A 16,915-nucleotide genomic window follows, 5' to 3' on the forward strand; every position below is an offset into this window, starting at 1 on the left:
TGCCCCTGTCTCACATTAAATCATTTTGTTTCAGTGGGAGAACAGTTAGGCTCTTCTCTGCATCAGAAGTCTTTTGTCTGTACCAGGTGAGGTCAGTGTGCCCTTACGGTGTTCAGAAGGGACCAGCTCTGTCCCATCTGTAGGAAGTACCTGTACCATTTTTAAGCCCTGGATAGTAATCCCATTTTGATGAAGGAGAGTCAATCAAATCTGAAGCACCCATTTTTCTAAATACCATTTCTGAAAGCTGCTGATACAATGCTTTCACTGCTCTGGTTCCACTCTTTTCAGGTTAAGCAAGCCACAGTGACTTCTTGGTAAGCAAAATACTACACTGGAAGAGATCTCTGTCCTAAGTTGCAGAGTTGTTTGCTAAATATGCAGTTGTTTACTAAATATGTTTGTTGTTTACTAAATATGCAGTCACAGGAAGACTACTGTTCAGTGTTCTTTTAGAAGGTGAAACACCAGTAACTCTTCACTTCAATAAATGAGATTCCAATTTAGAAATAACAGTATGCTAGGCTGTCCTTGAAAATCAGTTAGGCTTTTAAATATGCTTGCTTTCCTTTTTAATGCTCTTTAATAACTTTCTTTTTTTTTAAAGTCAGTTAAAAAATTTCAGTTTGCAAAGTATTGTGGCAGTGCCTGATTATTAACAATATGGATTGCATAGTGGTAGACTGTACAGCTGCTCCTCTGATAAAAAGGACTCCAGACGATGTTAATGGGATGGGCAACTTTATCCTGAGTGGTGGCGACTATGTTGGCGACCGTAGGAAATAATGGAAGGATATGGTGTTTAATTATCTGAACATCCTGATGCAATGCTGTAGCCAAGAGAAGAAATGTGACCCAGAGTTAATCGAATGGGAGGAAATACACTGTTGTAGCTGCCGTGGAAGTACTCCATCCAGCTCCGGTCTTCGGTTTCAAAGGATCCTCCTGGGATTGGAAAAGGTTTGGAGAAGAAAGCTGAGAATGACTAAGCATGGGAACACATGATTTATGCTGACATACTATGTAATGACATTCTTTGGACACTTTATTTGCAAGCAGAGATGACTTGCTGCTCCTTTGCACCCTAGCAACATGGTTCACTGCATCCTTGAGTGTGCTGCGACAACTTTCTATATATAACATATAAACATGAGAGGCCGTGTTTACAAATGGGGTAGTTGAAATTATCTTTGTCAAGAATTATCTTCAAACAAGGAAAAGAGTTTGTGTGATTTTTATAACCTGGCTAATTTAGGCAGATCAGTTTAGTGTTGACCTACGGCATGGATTTATTGCAGCAAAAAGGAAGGAGGAGAGTGCTTGTGAGCTTTTCAGACCAACTTTTCTGCTTAATAAAACCCCTTTGTAACTGCAAACTTAAGGAGCGCTCAGTCTAGCAGATCACAGTTGGCTACCAGAATTCTTTACCAGTTTGTATATTTTGCTCTGTGGAGAACAAATAAAAGTGTTTTTTTCGTTTGCTTTATACTAAACGCAGAAAAATAGAACTAAATCTAGCAGCTAGAAGGGAATGCCGAATGAATGTGAATAACTGTATTTAGCTTTGGAATAGGAAAAAGCAAGTCCCTTATAGTCACAGATCTATTACCTGAAATCTCTCTTAACATCAAGTTTTATATGAACTTTTAGGCAAGTAACACAGTAATACCCCAGCCAAATGTAGTGTTGTAATATGGAGATTTGAATACACAGAGGTTCAATGTTTGTAGAAGCAGTCCACCAGAAAAAGGTACTGTTCTGATAAGTTTTATGTAAGATGAATCAGATACACAGCTGTGGGAAGGAAAAGTAGGGCTGCAGAGGTTGAAAGTAGGTTCTGCAAGCATGCAGCTGCTTTCTCGTCCTGGTCAGACTTTCATGTTCAACTTGACAACCCTCCCAGCTCCCATTTGATAGAGCTACAATTTCTCATATAATTGAATGGATGCCTACATGTGGATACCTGAATATATAGTATTCTGTCTGTCCAGGGTTTCTGTCTTCATGCTGGAAAGATCATACACTTATCCCATATTTCCAGGTCTCTTGAGGAGTTCTGAAATCATTTGACCACACAAGTGATTTTTCTCCACAGAAAAAATAATGCCTTTCTGAAAAAAAAACAACCCCAAAACTCACAACCCCCCACCTTGAACTATTTTTATCCTGTCTCATTGAAAGGGGGTGTGTGTGCAGGGGGGAGGGCAGTGAGAAGAAAACTCTAGCATGTTGAAGATTTCCTTTGTTCAAAATGTCAGGAAATAAAAAGGAGAGAGTTCCTGCAGCAATTTAAGCTGGTAGCCAATGTTCATTCTTTATATTTCAAATGCCTGTTTAATATCATTACCAGACCAAAATTACCTTTTGGACAAAAATAATACAAGTGGAACAAATAGCTTGTATGCAGAGCAATTGAGTTAATGTTGCTATAGGAACCTTTATTTTTCTCTGACAATATTTTAGCAGTGTAGCCTTAATTGTATTTAATAGCATTGCAGTTCTTGCCTTGTGAGCATTCATAACTGAAATTCTGCAAGATTGAGCTAGGGCTGGAGCGCCTTGTCACATTCCTCTGTTTCAAGATGGCACAGTGTGAGGGCGGAGTGATCACATTTGGCAAAAATGCTTGCACTATTCAAAATATTTTTTTTTAAAGATAATTGTATGACGCTTGCATGGCCAAAGGCTTTTAGTGGCTTTTTTATAGTCCTTTGTGATTTACTAACCTGAAGTTCATGTACAGTTATTGTATTGCTTTCACACAGTATTGGGCATAATAAAAATCTAATCAGCAAAATGAAGTGAAAAATAACGTGCTATCTGTCAGAATGAAAGTAAGTTTTGTTTTTCAGACCTTTTTTATCTCAGTATGCCTCTTGATTTCAAGAGGGCTAAGGTTAGCTTGATGCAAGACTGATGGCTGGGATAGCCTCTGTCCCTTTTGTGGGGAAATCAGAATCATTTTTGTGCTTTTCATGTATAACGCTAGAAGCTACTAGGCCATGAAGATTTCCTGGCCTGTGGTGGGTATGGAGGGGCAGAAGCTGAAGACAACAGCTTCTTTCTGGCAGCCAAAGCTCAGGTGCAGGCTATTTATTAAATTCTTGATGACTTTGCATTTTGGTATCCTATAAATTGGGGGGAAGTGCAGTAAATGTGGCGATGCCTTGATTAAGGCTGTGCTTCTTTGCTTTGAGTTAGCCTCCCAAGAATAACAGTGCTTCCAGCCTAGAGCAGATTGACTTACTTTACTTAGGTATTACACCAACACAGTTGTCCACCAGCAATAACTGAAGGACAAACACTGGATCTCCTCATCTGGAGACTGACCAATTGCCACCTCTGCGGGAGAGCTGCAGGCCTCAGCCCCAGGTCACTAGGGCTGGCTTGGGGAGGAGAACAGACAAGGAGATGAGAGTAAAATTAAACAAAGCCAGTGGTTTAGATACATGGGCTGCAGTTTGCTGCCCTGCCAGGAATGTCTCACAATGGTAAGGGGGAACTGTATTTGTGAAAGAGCTCTAGCACTTCAGTCTGTGGTCTGAAACCTTGTGCCCTTGTTCCTACTGTGTAGGAAGTGTTTTGTGTAATGAAAGAAGTTCACAGAATCTTAGTTTGTGGCTATTAAACAAATGAAGTAAATGGGTGGAGGCCCTTGAACTACAAAATCACAGAACAGCAGAATGGTTGAAGTTGGAAGGGAAGGAAGTCCAACACCCCTGTTCAAGCAGGGTCCCCTAGAGCAGGCTGTGTCAGTGCTCAGACACCCTCACATTAAAAAAAAAAAAGAATTATTATGTTCAAGGTGAACCTCCTGTGTTTTAGTTTGTGCCCATTGCCTCTGTTCCTGTCACCAGGCACCACTGAACCACAGCCTGGCTCCATCCTTTGTGTGCCCTCCCTTCACGTATTTATACACATTGATGAGATCCCCTTGAGCCATCTCTTCTCCAGGGTGAAGAGTCCCAGCCCTCTCAGCCTTTCCTCATAGGAGAGATGCTCTGGGCCCCTAATTGTCTTAGTGGCCCTTCACTGGACTCTCTCCTGTAGCTCCATCTCTTTCTTACACTGGGGAGCCCAGAACTGGACACAGTACTCCAGGTGTTGCCTCACCAGTGCTGAGTAGAGGGGAATCCTGTGCATATTGCCAAATAGGTTACTATTACTATCGTAGGATGCACACAATGACTTCCCCCCCCCCCCCCCCGGACTTAAAAGCATATTATTTTCCAGTCAAATAATGTACTTGCAGGCAAAGTGTATTTGAGTTTGGCCCTGGTCTAGAACTTTGGAGTTGAGTGAATAACATAACCAATTGCCACTGACAATCGTGTGGCAGATGCATGAACAGATCTGTTAATCTGTGCTTCAGCTACCAATATATAAAAGGGGTGTGGCAATTCCCAAGCTCAAAGTTACTGCAGTTTTAATTTTTTAGACCAGCAAAGCTGAAATACTAATGTGGTTGTGAAACGGATGTATTTTCCTCTGCGTAGCTTGACTATTCCTTACCTATTTCTGTTACAGTAAAGCAAAGTGGTACCAGTCAGGGAGTAGCGTAAGTGGTAACAACCTAGAAAAGACATGAGTGAGGGGGAGCTTAACAGAAATCTGCAAAATCATGAACAATTGGAAAGGAGAGATGAATTGAGTGTTCAGATTTCTAGAGCTGGAAGCATTGAATGAAGTTAGTAAAAGTGAGTTACAAAGCTAAAGGTGAGGGCTTCTTATATCATGAATAGTAGATGTGTGAAACTCCTTGCAAGAGGAGGTGCTTAAAAATGTATATGGGCTCAAGAATAGGGTAAGTCCTTCAAGAATTAGTAAAAGTAGAAACTGTATCTGTCTCAGACTGTCTCTGAAGCTGGAAAAAATGGGAAGCTGGGAGGGCGGTTGAGGGAAGTATTGGCTAGTTCTCCCTTACCTGCTCATGGCTGTTCTTGTAGATGGAGTCTTTGGCTGGGCAGACACCTCCTTGGTCAGACCTAGTATGGTCTCCTACCTTGTGTTATTAACATACGTCGCAACTTAATCTATCCTAATGCCTCTACTGGTGTTTGCAAAGAAATAGTTTCCTAAGAAAGGGGTGAAGAATATATGGTGGTATGAACAAAATGCATGTCAATCCCTTTGGTAACTGTACGTGCACAGATTCAGACATGCTTTCTGAATTGCTCTGTAAGTAAAGTCTTTTCTTTCATTTCCAAAACATTGAACACAAACATTAAGCTATTCTGTGTGAAGACCTTGAATATTTCTAGGAATAGAGTAGTGAAAGTTTGTCCTAACCCCTTGTTTTTGGCTATGAAGCTTAGATGCTTGAAGAAAAAATGGGTCAGTGGTTCATGGAGAAGGCAAAAAGGTGAAGCAGATTAGCTTTATTGCAAGGGGAAATGTATTGCTGTCCTGATTTTTCTGATTCTTTCATTTTTCTGTTTGCCACTTTTGCAATAACAGGATGCATAAAGTATTCTATTATATCAGCCTGGAATAGTGTAACAAAGCAGCAATGTAGTTTCATTTTCCATGGGGAAGGCAGGCTTTTATCAAACTGTGTGGAGCAGAGTAGTAATGGACTAGATTTTCATTATTAATGTACTGCATGTACCCAGTGAATTGCAATGGCATGATGCTGTTGTTCCATGAGCAGTCAGCAGAGAGTTGTATCATCTTTCTGAGCAAGGATTTTTATTTCCAATATGGAGGAGTACCTCTAGTCTGTAAAGCCAGAAACAGCAAAATGCATTTTCTTCATCTCTGCATCTCTTTTGGAGCCAGCTCGTCTCCGTGGCAACATGTTAGACTGAAAGAGATGTGGAGACTAGGGAGGAAAGGAATGAGTTAGAAACAGCCAGGCGGTGGTGTGTGTCCTCCACGTCAGCGCATCAGCCTTTTGATAGGATGATTTTGTTAACACCCATCCAAGGCTCCTGTGCAGAGCTTCTTTATTAGAGCAGCCGCCAGGGCATCTGTTTCTCCCTTCTGCATCCTTTTTCTGTCCTTTTTTTTTCTTCCCTCCCCCTCCCCAAATACACCCCCCACACCCCCCCTTTTATTTTAGGTGCAGCCTCATTGAAGATGTGCAGCTCATTTTCAGTTTTCTGTGAGCTTCCTTGCGCTATGATATTTTGCAAAGGCAGGAAGGCATGGCTGCATTTCACTTGACCTTAGCAGCGAAGTGAAATCTCGTCTGTTGCTGAAGGATACTGACTATGCAGAAATTTATTGAAGCAGATTATTATGAACTGGACTGGTATTATGAAGAATGCACAGATGGTAAATATTTTTTTCTAGTCTCTTGTTGCAGAATTTGGAGCTTGTAAGACTGGAACATCATTATTCAGTGGTTTTAAAAACGAAGTACCTTGAAAAAGGCAGCACGCTGGTGTAGCAGAGATGTCTGCATCTCTGTTGCACCTCAACATCTCTTGTGAGCGTGATACAAGAGACTCTGCTGTACAGCTTTCCGTTTTTCAAAGGGAGTGGCAGAGGAACATATGCACTATATGAGAAATCTTTGGGCAGGGGGAGAAATATTTGAAATGCTAACTGTATGTATAATAATTCAGCTGAATTTAAATACATTTACTGTAAGATTCTGTATTGGTTTGTGGTTTGTCTTTGTGCATTACCAATATGCTGTAACATGTATATATTTAATGTGTTAATAAGCAGTACGTGTTTTCTTTCTGGTTATTTGTCTGTGAAAGACATTTAAAACTGTAGCTTCTTAAAAGTGAGCAGGTTAACTTTTTGACCTGAAAAAATTACAAACCGTGGTAAGCACAATCTTCAGAGCCTCTTGTGATCTTTCTAATGTTCGCTTGAGTGATTATTTCTTTATCAGAACACTGAGTGTTTTCATCAGACTTCTGATAGAAGACACATGAGGAAGGATAAGGAATGGCTAAGACTGTACTCTCTGCAGAGTGGAAAAATCAAGATTCTTCACTGATGGCACTCAGTGGTAACCTCTAAAACAAAATGCAGCCTTTGGGAAAGCAATAGTTGTATTTGGATTTTATTCTGGTTGAAGAGGTTGGCCTAAATGATGAAAGCCCAAGATCACAGTGAAGCAAAGAACAGAAAGGAATAAGGAGTGTAGGCTCAGGGGATGTTGCACATATGTGGTACACAAAGGTATTTCATAGTGCGTTGATAACTATCAGAGAGGACATGAAGAGTAAAGATGTGAAAGATCTGACCACTTTAAGTTGGATTGAATTCATTATGTAACCTTTATCCTCTGGGTTTAACCCTAGTAAATACTGTAGCATCTGATTTAATCTGCATGATGTAACAGGCTGAGTTGGCCTGGTTTTAGAAGCTTAAGAAATAGAACAGTTGTACTGTCATTAAAAGCCGTAGCTGATTTTTTCCAGGTTAAATGCGGATAGCCTTCTTTTTATTGTTCTTTTTTATGGTCCTTTGTCTGTCTGGTCAAAGTGTCATTATGCAGAAGTGTGGCTCGTCAGACATGAACTCTGCTCATCAACTTTGTCTTAAGGTGTATGCTGCACTTCAGAAACTATGGGAGTTCCACAGTAATGGAATAAGCAACAGGTGTTGGGCAAGCATTTAAATACCTTGTGGGATCAGGGCCTCAGGAGCACTGTAGTGGTTGGTCTGATTCTGGGCTTACAAGTTTTCTTGTGAGTGCTCAGCCCCCACCCAGCATACTTCTTCCATGAGCTGAGATCTACAGAGAGTCAGATAGAGTTTGTGCTGGCTGGCTGCTTGAAGTATTTGGGGAGTTCTCCCCTAAGAGAAAGCAGGGTTTAATGTCTAATAGGGAAAAAATCTCTCCTGTAGGTAAGGCATAATGCTTTATATATTTATTTATTTTAAATTAAAATATTACATTTTACATGATGGAAGGATAGTGCCGTCAGTCCTGTCTCAACCTCTCGGGTGAATGGTAGTGTCGTATGGCGTAATGGAACTTTATGGGGGTTAGCTTTCTCTTGCTTCTTCCAGTTGAAGTGTGTGAGAAAGAGAGAAGGATTTGAGAGGTGCGGTGGAAGGCATCATCTTTGGCCTTTGATACTGGCGTATTAATTTGGGTTTAAAATAGTGTTGACACTTCCTGTTGATGGAGAAAGGTATTCTGATTGTAGTGGGAGACAAAAGGCATCTTTAAAATACAGTAGAAAATGGGGCTTTTTCAAAAACTTAAAGCAGATTGCATATTATGAGATGCCTGCCTCTTGATGTTTGATTTTGCTACCTTTTATTTGTTGATACCAGAGTCATTTGCCTGAGATTCTTTTTATATTCAGTAGAGTGGTAGGCAGTTGCAGCTCAGCTGACCTGTTTTGAATATCTATTTTAAGACGAGATGAAATGTAGTTAGAGTGCTTATTTCTCTGCTACACATGGACTCTCTGGAGCTCAGATGTATGTGTGCATTCACTTGTGAATCCTACCCAGTTCACCCTTCTTGGTAAATATAATGTTGGAGGAGAGTTGGTGGTACCTTAACTAATAGAAAACCTCACAAGATACTATCCTACAGAACTGTTTTTCTGATTAAATTGTTCATACATTCTTTGTCAAAGCCTCTGGGACTCAGATTTCCATTTAAAAGGTGTGACTTCATTTGTGTTACTTCTTTTAATAATTCTTTTAGCAGTGTATGTTTTCTTCAAGGAAAAAAGCACTCCAAAATTACACCAGGATATAAGGTTTTAATGCTGTTGTTTAACTTAATAGGTAAAGAAGTGACCCTCACTGTTACTTCCAATTTAATGAACTTCTGTATGGACCAACATTGCAATGATGTCTTCAGCTTGCATTTGGTGGCGTTAATTTTTTTAATATCTTGCAAAAGCAAATGAACAAATGCTCAAAATTTACAATTTATAAATCTTTACAAAGACGTTCTAGGTTTGGAATAATGAATTAATCACTTTACGTAAGGTCCTCTACAGAGTTTATTTTTGGTAGGAGTAGATGCTATTAGACAATAAAATGTCACACTCTATTTATCTGAAGATTGAATCACTGGTGTTAACTAACATTACAATAAATTGAAACTTCTGTAAGTAAGAACTATCACACTGTGCTTTTTAGATACATTTTCAAGTATAATATTTTATAATATGAGTGACAGTTGTCAGCTTATTGGCATTAATGAAATACATTGTGTAGGTGGAATGGGAAGGAGGAAAGAGCTGGGTGTGTACTTGAGTAGGAAAGTAGTCATTTTCATAGCAGACTTTGAGATTGACAGAACCAATGATAAAAGAGGAAAAGGTGAAACTTCTGTAGACTCTTATCATGAAAGATAACAGTATGAAAGTCTAGGTTCATCTGAATGGGGTTTTTTTAGAGAAAAACAAATAGATTCTTAAAAAAACCACACACAATGGAACTTCGGTGAAAAAATTAATGCAAAAAATCCCACAAACTCCCAAACAGCTAAATAAACAGATAAGTAGATACCCATGGAAATCTTTATGAATAGCCTTCTCCTTCTGTCTCTTTCTTAGGCCAGTATTTTTCATCCTCTCGATGAACAATGCTTTCTAGCGAAATCCAGGGTGACTTTGGATCAAATTACTTTTCTTGTGGTTTCTTCCATTACTTGTTTGTTTCCAGCTGAACAACTCCACACTAATGCCTGAGAGTTCATTGCCTACAATTCCAGATGACTTTGTGTAAGTGCAGTTGGCTCTTTTCTTCCTTCTTTTGTTGGCCATGAGTTTTGGCAATTTCTTGTGGAGAAAATAGTGTCTTTTCCTTCCCGCCTCCAAATCACACTGTGTGCCCTGTTTGTCACACATGCCAAAGCTTCTAATCCCTTTTATGTTTGCCTGAGCAACTTCATCTCAATCTCTTGGTTGTGCTGGCACTCCTTATCCTGCTTTTGCTCTTCTCTATAACATTCAACCCCTACTTGTATTTTCCTCTTGCTCACATTGAAATGTTTTCCTCTCTTGTTCTGTTTGCAGTTACTGTTTGGTGCCCCTCTCCTCTGTTCTATTTTTCACTGAAACAATTATCAGCAAGCTCCCCAAATTTCTTTTTAGCTGAACAATAATTAACAATGTTAATGCCTGTTCTCCTTGACCTCTTAGCCACTTTAAGCATGATCACTTATCCTTTCCTTGCTTATATTAGTGTGCCTTTACAGATGTGAGAGACTGTGTCCTGGTTCTCTTTCTTTTTTTCCCTTTCTTTCTTTTTTTTTTTTAATCACTCCTTTAAGGTAGCATTAGAAGAATACTTCACGTTCCCTGCTGCAGCTCTTCGAGCGTTCTTGGTTCTTCATGCTTCTTCTCTGTGCACCTTAGTTACAGGTAACCTCACAAGCACGCATCTGCCAGCTCGGTGGGTGGCGCAGTCAACCTTTTAACTTAAAATATGCTTCCTTTGACACCTTCTCCCTTACAGTAGGACCTTGGCTGATGGATGGGCATTTATGATGAGTCGTCGTCTCCCTCATACATTAGTCCCTTTTGACTCCATCCCTGTGGACAGAGTAACCCTGATGTTACTCTGGATGTTGAGTGGATGCTGACTGTGGGTATGCTATCTAAATCTGCAAGAATCTTACAAATGCCTGTAGCTTGCAATCTCTGAAACAGCCCTTGCTCTACAGTTATACAGCTAAAATTCTCACTCAGGTTGTTCTTGTTTTCCTCCTATGTCCTTTATCTCTATACTTGATAAATATGGCTGAACCTTGATTATATTTGTTGAATCATTGATACAGTTTTCCTCGTCTTCTGCTTTTTGCCATGTCACTTCTTTTTCTTTATTCCTCCATTGACTCTGTTCTTTATCCACTCAGGCCTAAGCTACTTCTACTTGTATGTTGTCTTTATGTGGCATATATTTCAGTATAGAGGTATTTTTCCTCTTTATTCTGCTCAGCTGCTAAATTTCCAGATAAGTGTTTTCCTGCTTCATCCCATTTCATTCCCTTTCTGCAAAAGTAACATGCTGTCCGTTTGGTTGAGTGACAGAATGGGTGGGATTTTGAAAGAGTGGGAAACGTGCAAAACCTGTAAAAATTTGAACAAGCTAACTTTGCTTGACTGTACATCTTAATAGAAAACATATGTTCAATGACCAATTTATCCCCCCTCCCTGAAAAGCCTGCCCCAAAACACCCACATTTCTTCATCAACATATTTTAAATGAGTGCTGCTGTTTCAGCTGCTGTTTTTAGGACTTGTTTGCTTACAGAGAGTTTCTTTGTTCTAAATGCAGCATTGTTATTATTAGTTAATGGTGGGCAAAATTAATGCGGTTTATTGTGCAAAAGTCTAGATATTTTTATTGATAAGGGAAGGTTAAAATGATTTGAATACATTGGAGTTCCTTGGAAATAATGAGTCAGGATGTGAGGGTTTGTTTGTATTGTGTCCAGCCTCACCCTTCTTCAAACTAGCTCCTGGTTTGTGTGTTTCCTGTTTGATTGCAAAGTTGCTGAAGGTAGTCTGTACCTTAGTACAAGCATCTCATGAGGAATGTGCGTCTGTGTGCTTTAAGCACTGCAACTCAGTTAGCAAGCTTCCTGAAAGGAGTTAAATGTCTTTAGCCGCTAAGTCAGAGTAATCATTGCAGCAAATATGCCAAATTACTTTGCAGTGGCAACCTTTAAAAATGAATGTTCATTCTGGTATATTCTTTAAGTCCCTTAGTATGTGTTTAGAGGAAATGTTAAAAATCTCTTTTGAGTCTTTCCTCATTAGAATGTATATTTTCAGAACTGTATACACTTTAGATTTTTTTTTTTGTTTTGTTGTTGTTCTCCATAGCTGCTTATTGCTTATCTGTTGGAAACCTGGCGCTTAATCTTTAGCAAGTAAATATTCCTGCACTACTAAAAGGGCTTAAAGCAGAATAGCACTAAAAATGAGTTGATAGTGTGAGGGTGTGGTACACATTCCTCCTCCGCCCATTATGAATTTGCATCAGCATTTATCATATGCTGATATCAAAATAGGCATTGCAACACTTACCTTTCTCTCAGATTTTGAATGTCAGTCCTTCTGTGTGGTATGAGTTGACAGGAGTCACTGTTCAGAAGTCAGTTTGTGGGAATGTTCATTTACTCTCCTTATATTGTTGTGTATATTGGGGATCAACATGCATGTTTTCAGTGTGTCACCCACTGCCTGCTCTACTGTGTAAGCTAGTTGTTTAGCTATAGCTGAACACTTGTCAGCAGTATTAAAACCATAGTATGTCAACAGGGTTGGCAGGGGAGGACTTTTCTGTCCTTAAACTTTAAAAGGTGCTTCTTGCATTCTTTTAAAATTACTTATTGTTTTGGTTCCTCTCTGAATTTCCATTCTCTAGATATTACCAGAATGTGGTAAATTGACAGTGGGTGGCAAGTAGGTACTTAAGACTCTTACTGTCTGATTTTTTTAATTTTTTTTTTAAGAGTTTTGATTCACTGTTACAGGGAAGAAATAAAGATACGGAAAAGTTCTAAGGAATCAGAAATTAGAAGTAATCCCCATTACCTTATTATTAAAATTACATCTTTTAATGACATGATATGAGGAGAAAGGGACAACCCTATTTTTTCCCCAACTGAGTTCTTGAGGCTATTGCTGCTGATGAATATTGCAGTAAATTTTGGCAGTCAAAGGTCAAGTTGTTAAGTTTGAGTAGTAAGATCTTTTTTTATTTAGAAATGAGTGTTCCTTTCCTCAGCAAGCACTTAAGTGTATTTCATATCCTTTGGCTAATGTTTATATAAACAATGTAACAATGTTTATATAATAAATATCAAGAGTTTAAAACTTGAAACAGAATAATTCACGATGACTGTATAAAATTAGTTCCTTCCCATCTTGTACTACCTCATACTTTCACACCACTAGATAAATGATAGTAGAGAAATTGTTGCTACATGACCCTAACCATTATGTTCTGCTGCCACTGTGTCTCCTCTGGGTTTGTTCCCAGAGAGCATGGCTTGTAATGTTTGTCTGTCTCCCTCCCTAGCAGTCTTGTCCCCTCAGAGGGTGATGAGCTGCCTTTGCCTTGCAGTGCCCGCACTTTGCCTGCAACTGCTTTGCCTTGTGGTGCAGGTAGGAATGCTTTCTGCAAGCAGCAAAGGGCACCTATTTGCCATTGAAAGTAAGGGAGGCAACTCGGCAAACATTAAATATCTATGGCTGCAGAAAGTTAAATAAGAAAGTTAACCTGCTCTATGTGTGTAGTGAAGTTTAGCAAACACAACCTGTTGGAAACCAAGAGGTGTGCGCACAAGGAGTTTTGTCTCTTGTTGAACAGAGATATGTACACCCTTGAAAATGCAGTAGAGTGCCATATGTGGCCTTGAGGTATTTTGTTTCCCACAGCAGACAGAATAGTAAAGATTACTGTAGAAAATGTAGTATTTGACAGCTGATGCAATACATCAGTTAAATGCTTCATACAAGAATAATCGTTTTTGTAAAAGCAATAAAAAAGCCCCAAACACCCACTCCCTTCCCCCCAGCCCAGTTCTTCACACAGTGGTTTTAGTGTGTGGTGGATGCTGCGCTCAGACGATACTATACAATAGCCGCAACTTTCGAGATCTCTCCGCTGGGTGGGATTAGCGTGTGCATGTGTACAGGCTTTGGCTGTTCACTACTGCTGTGAAATCTGTTACTTGCAGCATTAGGCAACTTGAGAGGTGGTTTAACTCTGAAGGTGCACACCCTTCACCAGGTGTGACAGTCGGAGGCTGGGTCGGACTTCCGTGTTGCTGAGACACTTGTGGGAAGCTACCACTGCACTTGGAGGAGCCGGGGCAGAGGAGAGACACCTTGCTGACGTGCGGAGTGCAGGGGAGGGGGCTTTCAGCCTGCTTTGTCTGAAATACGCAAGTGGAGCTGTTGAGCAAAAACTGGCTACCCTCAGAGCTGATATGAGGAACAACATAAATCTTTGAGTAATTATTAGACAGATGGTCTCTTCCCTCCTCCACCCCATCTGTACAACACAAAGCTGTTGTGCTAAGGACAAATACTCAGTTGCTCAGGAGCTCCGTGGCTGAGCATGTGAGTGAGGAAAGATGGTATCCTGCTTTGTGGAGACCTTGCTTTGCTCTCCCCAAAAATACAGCCTCCAAGGGAATGACTTCCCATCTCCTGTGAGACTAAGGCATCGTATCGCGTCTATCTGGGATAACTTTGGCAATGTCAGTAAACGAAGAGGAAAGCTTTGAATATGACTATGAACAGGAAAATGAGAGAGAACGCAGAGTTAACAGGCAGAGCCTTGATATCTTGGAAGAAGGTACTTTTCACTCTTTCGTTTTAAACTTCTACAGTGGTAGCACATGGCAACATGTAAGTGATTTGAGTGATGTGTGTGGATTTAAATTATGAAATTTTACAGTTTTTTAATGTGTAGCCACTATATTCAGATGAAATATGAAGAAAATACTCTTGTATGAACAGGATGAATCTTAATTTATGTACACTTCTTTAAAGAAGAAATAGATGATCAGCAGATGTAGGCTATGCAATGCCTTTTTTTATAATGAAACTGTATTTGGGAAATTATCTTTCCTTGGAAATGTAGTACATTTTTTATACGTACAGCTTGTATGTGTATTATGAGACTGTGTCTGTTAGGTTATCATTCCCCACAGGTACTTCTGAAAATGAGCAAAAGAACAGGGCAACAATTTTGTGCTTGCCCGTGAACTTGAAAGCACACAGAAATAATCCAAGTTGTGGGTTTTGTGACTTAGCCTTTCAACAAAACAAACAACCCAAAAATCATGTCATACTCTGTGGAAATAATGAATATCTGCAGTATTGCAGGCAACTGCCCTGTTAGAGTAGGACTGTGAATCTATGTACATTGAAAATCCTCCTATGCACTTGCTGTAGAGTGTACCCGTTCAAGGGCTGCTTCCAGCCAGTCTGGCAGTTTTTTCAGGGCTTCAGGTACCAAAAGCTAAATGCATAATTTATGTTATTTCCTGTAAATTTCACTCCAAAATAGTGGTTTTGTGGTAGAGAACTGTCACTTCCAAATACACTATCATAAAGCTGGTTTAAGGATGGTTTGGAAGACGGCACAGAGAATGTGACCTGCTGTGAATTTGCACCCTTATTCACCTCATGGGAAATCGTTCCTGTGTCCAAAGCCTCAGTGGATGGAACACTCTCTTTGAATCCTGTTGCGTAGGACTTTCCTGCAAAGACTTCTTCAGAATCAAATATTCCACCGGGATTTCATTCATACTCAGTCAATAAACTATCCATCTCTCCTGTTGTGGGTCTCTGAAGGAAGCTGAGATAACTTGTGTGTCTGTGCAAAATAGAAAAGTGCTTGAGAGAATACTGGTAAAAGGGAACTTTAAAAATCAGGATTGGGGTGGGGTGGTTACTTATTGAGAGAGAGAGGCCAGCAGACCTTGTTTCATGTTTGATTCTTTTTTTTTTTTTTTTTTGGTGATTAAATGGTTGCTGAAACATACATCACGCTGTTCTTATTCTTCCTGCTGACTTTACCTTTCATGCAGATCTAAGTACAGCCTGAAGCTGTTCTTGTTGATTTCAAGAGAAGAAAAATGTTGAGTTTCATCTGGGATAAATTTAGCCCTGTCTTTCTACAGTACCTTCCCCTCTAAAGCTCAGTATGTATTGAAATGTCTTCTCTCCTCCACCTATGCATTCAGGTCACCTACACACTCAGTATAGTAGTGATACAGATGCACAAAAATGATACATGGTATTTCTATGTATCTTTGCACATGGGCACACTTACAGTATTTCTCTTGGGGGTGAGTCAATCCATTCTATATGCAAAGCAAATGGAAACACCAGCATTTTCATGCTGAACAAAAGAAACAAAATCTGGCTATAAATTTGGTATCAGATATGGAAAGTCTTAAGAATATGTTTCACTTTAACCATTTATAGTTATTGAAAAGAAGGGGGTAAAAATTGTGTAATTAAGACTCCTTAACTGTTTGGTCTATTCCATGAGCAGAGTATGTACTCACTACTTGTCTATTATTTCCATGGACATTTTGATGTAGTGAGGTTTTTCCCTGCGCTGACATTTGGACCCTGTGACTGCCCTCAGTCCTGCTTCTAGAGCCTCTATGCTTAGCAGCATTACAGAATAGGTTCTCTTGATGAGTGTGGAAGCACCTTAATAAAGGTCTAGGCAGAACAGTCCTAGAACCAGTGCATTGCTTTGGCGTTGAAAATTTGCTTCACAGCAACATCTTTAGTCTTCATTTGATGAGCTGGTCTTTGAGCTGACTGCAGTGAAACTTCGTGCAGGGATATCTGTTGATAGTGTCTACTCAGTTTTTGTTAATAAAAATACCTGAGCTGTGAAAGGACAGCCTGTCAGTTTTCTTTGGTTAGTGATTTGTTGAGTCAGCTAATTCTGAAACTGGGCTGTTTTGATTCTTGCTTTTGCAGGTAGGACAGGAAAAGACTGTTAACTTGTTCAGGACCTCTGATGGCAGCCATTCATTACAATTTCAGTTTACTAATGTAACAGATTAAAAATCCTTCTTATCTTATTCTTTCAGGCTAGATATTAGGAAAAAGTTCTTTACTGAGAGAGTAGTGAAACATTGGAATAGGCTGCCCAGGGAGGTGGTAGAGTCACCCTCCCTGGAGGTATTCAAGGAGTGTGTGGATGTGGCATTGTGGGATGTGGCTTGATGGGCATGGTGCTGTGTGGTGTTGGGTGGGTTGGGTTTTGGTGTGTTGTGGTTTGTTTTTGGTGGGTGTGGGGTTTTTTTTTTGTTTTGTTTTTTTTTAGGTTGGACTTGATGATCTTACAGGTCTTTTCCAACCTTAGTGATTCTGTGATTCTGTGATCTAAAGTACTGGGTGAATGCAGGCTAAAAATCTAGCCCAAGTCTAATTAAAACAAAAATGTCTTGTGATCACTGTTAAAATCTAAAGTTCAGACATTCCAG

At 39.8% G+C, this 16,915-nt stretch overlaps 1 protein-coding gene across 4 annotated transcripts in view; it reads left to right on the plus strand.

The window, feature by feature from the left end:
• The window catches only part of TRAK1 (trafficking kinesin protein 1), a 114,999-nt gene that overhangs the window by 51,184 nt on the left and 46,900 nt on the right, over nt 1-16,915 (plus strand). For 2 of the 4 annotated variants that reach the window (XM_059818820.1, XM_059818821.1), the window contains exon 1: nt 6,213-6,276. The exons of 1 other annotated variant lie outside the window; for it this stretch is intronic. In XM_059818820.1, the coding sequence (XP_059674803.1) occupies nt 6,213-6,276 (64 nt within the window). Of the gene's footprint in view, nt 1-6,212; nt 6,277-14,243; nt 14,254-16,915 lie in introns of those variants that run through there. One more of the 4 variants, XM_059818822.1, reaches the window with a different exon arrangement.

This window comes from Gavia stellata, chromosome 6 (assembly GCF_030936135.1).
Source record: "Gavia stellata isolate bGavSte3 chromosome 6, bGavSte3.hap2, whole genome shotgun sequence".
Taxonomy (NCBI): domain Eukaryota; kingdom Metazoa; phylum Chordata; class Aves; order Gaviiformes; family Gaviidae; genus Gavia; species Gavia stellata.